Here is an 8,048-nt window from a genome sequence, read left to right on the forward strand (position 1 = left end):
GCCCCAAGAAATCGTCATGTTTTCTGTCCTGCTATTCTCTGTCCAATATATAACTCCACCTGAAGTGGAGCAGTCCAAAGAAAACAACCAATCAAGAAACAAACAGAGAAAGTACAAGCGACGCAATCGCAAATTGGCAAGAAAAAGACACCACGATTCAAAATAACAGTGATAAAATATTGATATCTGAATTCGGTTTCTCAACTGTGGCCTAGAAAAAAAACACAACAATTTTTTTCTCTTCAGCTAGCTTCTTCTTTGATCACCTGAAGCAGACACAAATCTGGTAAAAAGTTCGTTAAGTGCTACGATAAATAGACACGCGTCATTGAAGGAAAATATACTTAAAGGCTGATGGTATACCTATAACTTAAACTCTTCAGAAACAGGGGAACCGTTCACGACAGATTCTTGAGCATCCTTACAACAGTCAGTTCCATCTTTAAATTGGAAAATGTTGATTACAATGCTATCCAATGAACCTGCTTAGGGATTAATCCTAATATGAAGAAAGGAAAAGAAAAACAAACAATATTCAAAATGTTTATGGGAACGAACTATTATCTATATCAATGACAAAAAAAAACCATGCAAGTCTTGAGAGCTTAGAAAAAAACCCAAATGTCAGATACAACCCTCAAAACAGACTCTTACCCATCAGTACTCTACCTTTCGCATCTCTAACAACCATTTGCTCGACGTTGGGCATTATTACTTTAGGAATTTTACCAACTAAAGAGATATTGATGTTCCAGCAGAATAACCATAAATTTACAATAATAGTCATAGAAATCTACAACCTACGATGAAATCAGAAGTCAATCTCCAAGAATCACGGGATAGCATCCCGTAAAAAGACAGATTTTTCATACAAATATGCATATTGCAACGCGCAAGAGAGTGATTTAAACCCAAGAAGAAAGATGATAACGTTTTCAAATACATGCAAGAAAGGGCAGTGACCACCATAGATTTTATTACGAAACCAGGAAAAAAGAGTTATGAATGCTTACTTATGTGCAAGAACTTGTCGGTTTTCTTGCAACCGATGTAAACCTAAGGATTCATTGAGCGCGTGGCTACATTTCAAAACAGGGCCGGAAGTACTTGTCTCCCTTTTCCCCAGATTTCCAGAACTCTGGTCCTTTTAAATCTTAGTCCTCCGTCAAATACGAGACAGGTTTTAAGAAACCAAGAAGAAAGATAAGTTTTTCAAATACATGCAAGAACTGATCAAATAGTTCTTGGATGTTAGATCGAAAAGCTAGAAAGGAAAAAGAAACGACAAAACCCTTGAGCACCGACCTGGGTTTCTAAAACGGAGGCAGAATCCCCATTCTTCCGTGGCTGCGATGCCATTAACGCGTTCGATCGAGGACTCCTTCTCTCATCTCTCTCTCTCCCCTATACTCTCTCTCTCGCCCTCTGATCTATGCTTTCACAAATGTCATAGCGAAAAGGAAAGTTGTGCGTCCTCTGAACCTAGGGTATTTTTGGTATCGTCTCTTGGTGGCGTGTGCAATTCAACGGGCATAGACTAGCTCCACCGAATTCAAAACCAGCGCATCACATTTACATCCAATGCATTATGTTTTAAAAGCGTTTCTGTAATTATTTATAACACCAGTAATTTGGCCTTTTTACCATGTTGTGTGAATTAGATTTTTTTTTTTTAGTAAACTGATAAGAACTGTGAATTATGTATTTGCACGTATTTTACTTTTACGAAAGAAAAAAAAAAGCAAGGAGGCAACTAAGTGAGGGCAGTTTACTTGAGTGGTCATAATATATTTTTAATACATTTTTTTGCTAAAAAAAATATATCTTTAATACATGAAAATATAAATTAAAAATTTTCATATATAAAAAGTGATGGTGTCATTGAAAAGTGACGGAGTGTCGATATGTCATTGTCTTGTCCGATAGATATAGCAGATGGAGATAAATAAAACAAAAAAAAAAAACATGTAAATGTTTTGTTTATCTTAATAGAATATTCTAATCAATTCGTAGTGGATATTTTAAATTGACATTTACGTTTTCCAAAAAAAAAATCAAATTTACACTCGAGAAAACTAAAACATCATATATATTTTTTATTGGACTGAAATGCTCCTTAATCATGATTTTTTAAAGTTTAATCACTGATTATGTATTTCATCCAGCCTCTTGGATCCACAACATAGTGAACACAATATATTCTCTTTGGAAAGAGACAAAAAGGATTTTTTATATATCCTATGAATCTATTATAGTAACATGGCACAAACATTTGATATAATTCCGTTTACGTGGGACCCACCATATCAGTCTGAAAAACCCCAAAATCTGCTTGTACCTTTTGTCGGCCTTTTTGGGGGGCTATACCTTTATTTAAATATTTACTAATGTATTTCCGGATGAAATGATATACTAATGTAATAATGGGTCATGATTAGATAAAAGTATCATTGTTTGTATGTTGTACCACGTGCTATCGGCGACGGGTGTCGCATTCTACAACATTGACGTTAAAAATAAATAATAACAATAAAATGAAGAGTTTTTTGGTGGGGATTTTTCTCTTTTTGACTTTGGTATAGCAAATTACAATACCGTGCTAAATACGTAGACACGAATACACATCATACACCTACATATACGCTTCGTATGTGTGATGAAGTCGTATGAATATTTTTCTTTTTAGGCTGTATGTTACATTTCTTGTAGTTACTTATTTCAAACAGAATCGCCGTCCCGTCACACACTTGCAGTTTCTCTCCTCTCCCGCGAAATGAAGCTCGACGGAAGTCTTCTTCGGCTTTAAAACCCTATGCCAAAACGTCGCCGTATAGCAGCAATCTGGTTTTTCTTTACCAAAACAAATTGATACAAATTAAACCGGATTTAGCCAAATGAACCATTCGGATCGGTTATCGAAGAGAAACCCTCTGAGCGAGTCAGAGTTTGAAGTCCAACACATTCAAAATTATTATCATTTCTCTTAGTTTTTGTTTTTTTTTTGTGTGCTTCACATCATAGCATTGAAACGACAATTTGAGAGGACAATTTTACACATGTTACTTTCATTTTATTATTTTTTATTAACAAAAATTATTTAATATTTATGCTAGTTTTTTTAAAAAAAATTTAAAGATTTAGTTTTTATGCATATATATTTGCATTAGAATTCAGTGCTTTGTGAAAAGTTTCAGTTTGGGAAGGACAATTCTTGAAAGATTTCTTTTTCACCCAAAGTTGGATACTTCAACCGATAAAATGAATACGCAAAGTATTTGTCTCGTCCCAAATTCAAACCTCAAATAGCGTATATTCCAAATCTTTCTGGTTGATTTTCGGTTATAAAATTAGTTTGGATTTTGGTTTAGAATAACTAGATATAAAAAAAAAAAAAAGGTCTCAGTTTCTCCTTTGCTGTTTGTCTTCTTCACAAAAGATTTGATTACGAAGATAATGGTGGTTGTGTTAGTTGGGTTTTTAGTTTAGAGTACACACAGTACCGCTTGTCCTTCCAGTCTTAAGACTCTTAATGCTTGGTATTATCATTTTTTGACAATTTTGTTTGTGTTGACCCAAAATGAATAATTCAGAGTGTGATATTCATTCGGAGACATTTCAAAATAAAACTAGGTCAACATTTCATCTTTAAAAAATGGAAAAAAAATGTGTGAAGGAGAAGAAGGAGAATATGAGAGAGCTCAGGAAAGGTGGAATTGTTTTATGAAAATAATATATACTTCGTAGAGAGAGAGAAAAAAAAAACTATGAAAGGTTTTGTCAAAATCTATGGAATTGTTTTTCGAATAAAATGTATGACGATACATGTTTTCTACGAAAATTTGCATATTAAATTCGCAATTTTTATTGCTGTAGAAGATGATGGATAGGAAGAACGTAACAACGTATATGCAAACACAAATTCTCTATTACTTATTACGTTGCATTTTCACATCAAACACTAACCTTCCTAAACCCTAATATATCTTTTTTTTTTTTAAATCTACAAAATGGCATATTTATCATTCATTAAAATTTAAGTGTTTAATATAGATCTGTCTTATTTATCGAAAAATTTTAAAACTGATGATGGTGGGAAACACATCAATTGATGAAGAGGTTTTAAAAGATGGTTAATAACTTTCAAATTTCAAAATCTTGAAAAAGGCGATCTCCAAAAAGAATAAAAGAAAATGGAATGAGCAATTGCAAAGGAGACTTGGAATTATTTTGAATCATGCGGTATAACGAGTTGCATAGAATCGCACAGTCAACTGGTCAACCACAATAGAAGGGAGATTGAAGAGGAAAAATAAAAGAGGAGAAGTCCTCTCGCATGGTGCTAATCGAGGACACTGCTCAGTAACCTAATAATCTCAAGTGTTTGACGAATCCGGAAAGTAAACCAGTAAATTGGATTTGCTTTGATCTTTACCATTAATATATATATATATATATATATGCGCATATACAAAGTACACGAGTAAATTGGTTGTTGATAATGATATTACTAAATAGAGATGTAAAATGAGTTCGGTTCGCGGATTGACTCGTGAGGGAGTCCATATTTTTCCGAGCCAGGCTCAAGTATTTGGCTCGCGGACAAGAAAAATATTTATTTTTTTAAAATTTTAAAATTTTTATATATACAAATTTTATTTTTATTACATATTTGGTTTATTTTGTTTAAAATTTTAATTTTTTATTATATTTTAGATATTTTAAAAATATTTTAAATATTAAAATTATTTTTAAATATTTTTAAGTATTAAAATTTTATTTTTAAAATTTATATATTTGGTTCACGGGCCGATTCGTTTGCCTCGCGAGTTAAGACGATCTGGATTGGAATAACCTATTTTTGGCTCGCTAAAAAACGGATTAGACTAGACTGAGCTGAAATTTTTTCAGATCGAAAAGGTGCGGGCTGAGCCGGGTCGGTCAGCCCGTTTTACACCCATGTCACTAAACTGAACATAAAAATTCCAATAATTTATTTTCCGCAAGTTTTGACACACGAGAGGCAAGGAACACAAGATCTTATTCAGAAGGGTTTTGACACACGATTTCTAAAAAGATTACACGCGAGAGGAGTAAGATATTTTCACCTCTAAGCTCCCAAATTGATTGTGGAGAATTGTCTAGGGTTTCTTCGACCATGGTTCCCAATTCCACGAGCGAGGCGAAGACGACGACCGAAGAAACTTCGAACGAGCACGAGATGACGACGGAATCAATGGGGATCGCTGATTCGTCTGTGAAAAAGCGCAAGGCCGAAGAAGATGCCTCTGATTCCGAACATGCTTCTGATCCCGAAGACGACGGTGAAGATGGCGAGATGGAGATCGAGAATGAGGCCGGAGAAAGCGGTAACAGCAGCGCAGAGGACCTGCCGGAGTGGGGTGTTGACAGCTTCGATGGTTCGGAGTACGAATCTCCTAACGACGATGAGGAGTATTTCTCCGATGAGGAGACTGATCTCAAATTGCGTCGATATCTTCGCCAGATTTACGAGTCCAGGGTATACCTTTTACTGAAACAGGAATTTTCTTTTAACAAACTCCTTGAGTCAAGAGTAGATTTTATCCTGTTAGTTCGTTGTTGTTGAACTTAAAAAGATGAACTTTTTGGGTATATGTTTTTGCTTAGGGTTTCAAAGTGGAGTTTGGAAGTGCTCCAAGATGCATAGGGGGATATTTTCCCGTTAAACTCGATTCCGAGTGCTTACCTGGCAAAACTTCCCGCCAGTACATGGAAGAGATGGTTGCAGCTGCTCTTGAGAAGTACAACCGGATAGAGGCAAGTGCACCTTTCTTTGATTTGTGCTGCCTAATATATATGGTTTAGTTGCAATTCCATTTATCTCTTGTGATAGGGAACGAGTGTTGAATGCGACCACATTGTGAGGGCCGTTACTAGATCGGCTGTTGGTAAGGTGTCGTACATTACATTTATGGCTAAGGAGAAGCCCGGTGATGAAGAGCTTGTAGAATACCAAGCTAAAACCCTTCATAGGGCGTGGCTTAAGATGGTTTATCCCATCTTTTGCAGAAAAGCTTCTGAAGCGATAGGTGGGTTCCATCTACTCTACAGTCTACTCTTTTCAGTGTTGGCTGTAGCAGTTTATGCGTTTTTAGTTTCGTGTTTGACTGACTCCTCTCCTGCTACTACATTTGAACATTTAGATTCGAGTAAGGTATCGAGAGGAATAGCGAAAACCACGGACGGAGTCAGGCGAAACAAGATTCGATATTGCTTTTTGGTTTGATCGTATGACATTGGGTTCTGGAAATCCGATTTATTCTAGGTATAAATTCTTATATCTACATTAGCAAATAGTTTTTTTTTAATGTCGGGATATCGTTATCTCTTTCGCGTATTCGGTTTTCAAGGTTCGATGGATAATTTGATAAGCCAGTGATTAAATGTGTTGAGGGATGTCTCTTTGAAAAGATGATGGCATCAATCATGTCAATTATTACCATAGTGGTTTAAGATATGGGATGCTTGTTGTTATGTTATGTGGAAATACACTTGTTCTTTGTTGGATGGCAAAGTTGTTTGACAGTTGAATGTGTTTTTCTTGTAACAGGTTGAATGATGATGATGTTGCCGAGTTTGCCAAGACCTACCTGCCACAGATGATGTTTGTTCTTGTTATGAACAAGGTTTGCTAGGATCAAGTCTGTAGTGGATTAAGTAAATTATGGGTTATGTGCAAGACATCTTTTATTGCTGTCCAAAAATTGTAAGAGCTTATCAGCTTATTTTGTTCATCTTTCTGGTCATTATCTAATCTTATGCAAAGAAGAACTCGGACTTTCTGATGTCCATTTCAGAGTAAAAGAAAGAGCTCTACTCTTTTATCTCTTGTCATGTTAGCTGCGAAGCTTTTGAAATTACTGCCTAGGAATCCATTTGCAGAGTTGCATCTTGTCCTAATGGACCAAATGTTATTTGGTATCATACGTTTATCTCAGCACATCATACTGTATGTATTCTACGTACATCGTGTCTTCTCTGTTCGGACAGTCCGAACGGTCACCTAAAACATCATCTTTTATCATCTTTGAGTATTTTGTCGAACTTGAAAAGATCTCAACTTTTCCGATAAATTTGGTGAACCACCAAAACGGCAACATTCCTTTAAACAAACCTAGATTATATACTTTTACGCCCAAAAAGTTCAAAGGTTCTCAGAGATATTGCATAAAACAGCAGACCAATCAAATTCTATCTTAAAGTTCACAAAACAAAGAGATCCAACTCCATTGTTCGTCGGATAAAAATGACAACTACTAAGCTTCAGGAGCATCCGGCGGGTTGACCGGGAAGATTATCGTGCACTTACCTTTAATCACGATACGGGTGAAGCCTTTGTCGCCCCAACCGGTCCCCCAAGAGTTCTGAACTAGATAAAACGTCTTTCCGTCTTCTGTTTTGCCATACCCAACAATCATCATGTTATGTAGCTCTATCTCTCTTGTTGGTCATCCGTGATTGTGTGCTCATAAATTCCCTATAGATATAAACAAAATCAATTTAGTTAATCATTCGTATATATATATAAGTTTTACTAACCTCGCCAAATGCACGGAAATCATCTGATATTGCAATTATGAGTCCTACAGGAGAAATGTCAATTTTCGATCTAATAAATTGACATATCTGTCATCATCCTAAATTGCTCAAAGCAAGCTGTTGAACCGCTTCTGCTCCCCTTTCCCTAATGTAGTTTGAATACATAATCAAATTAATTTATTATGTAATACATGTACTGATAAAGTGATAAAAATAAAATTTATATTAAAGTAAAATTCGACAATGAATCTGCTTTATATATTGCAATACCTTGAAAGATGTTGTAGATGACTTCTTCCTCACGCCTTTATCTTTTACATGCTTCAAAACGGGTTTGAGAGTTGTAATTTCCTTGCTATCATTTTTGCTCTTTCCGGTGAAGATGGCGAGATGGAGATCGAGAATGAGGCCGGAGAAAGCGGTAACAGAAGCGCAGAGGACCTGCCGGAGGGGGGTGTTGACAGCTTCGC

General features: G+C 35.7%; 1 protein-coding gene and 1 long non-coding RNA gene across 10 annotated transcripts in view; one reads left to right on the forward strand and one right to left on the reverse strand.

Annotated features, from left to right (window-relative positions):
• Positions 1-1,546, reverse strand: part of LOC104809402 — a 12,565-nt gene extending 11,019 nt beyond the window's left edge. The window contains exons 1-4 of one of the 8 annotated variants that reach the window (XR_002024036.1): positions 1,306-1,546; positions 1,014-1,153; positions 364-440; positions 206-266 (exon numbers count right to left, since the gene is read on the reverse strand). This is a non-coding gene — a long non-coding RNA (uncharacterized LOC104809402). Of the gene's footprint in view, positions 1-205; positions 284-363; positions 500-654; positions 852-1,013; positions 1,161-1,305 lie in introns of those variants that run through there. The other 7 variants (XR_002024035.1, XR_002024028.1, XR_771161.2 and 4 more) reach the window with 7 other exon arrangements.
• A 3,458-nt stretch (positions 1,547-5,004) lies between these two features.
• Positions 5,005-8,048, forward strand: part of LOC104809406 — a 7,333-nt gene continuing 4,289 nt past the window's right edge. Inside the window, exons 1-5 of one of the 2 annotated variants that reach the window (XM_010535387.2) lie at positions 5,008-5,518; positions 5,647-5,796; positions 5,873-6,068; positions 6,183-6,304; positions 6,590-6,868. In XM_010535387.2, coding sequence (XP_010533689.1) covers positions 5,156-5,518; positions 5,647-5,796; positions 5,873-6,068; positions 6,183-6,265 — 792 coding nt within the window. In that variant the 5' untranslated portion in view covers positions 5,008-5,155 and the 3' untranslated portion in view covers positions 6,266-6,304; positions 6,590-6,868. Of the gene's footprint in view, positions 5,519-5,646; positions 5,797-5,872; positions 6,069-6,182; positions 6,305-6,589; positions 6,869-8,048 lie in introns of those variants that run through there. The other variant, XM_010535388.1, reaches the window with a different exon arrangement.

This window comes from Tarenaya hassleriana, unplaced genomic scaffold (assembly GCF_000463585.1).
Source record: "Tarenaya hassleriana unplaced genomic scaffold, ASM46358v1 Cleome16, whole genome shotgun sequence".
Lineage (NCBI taxonomy): Eukaryota > Viridiplantae > Streptophyta > Magnoliopsida > Brassicales > Cleomaceae > Tarenaya > Tarenaya hassleriana.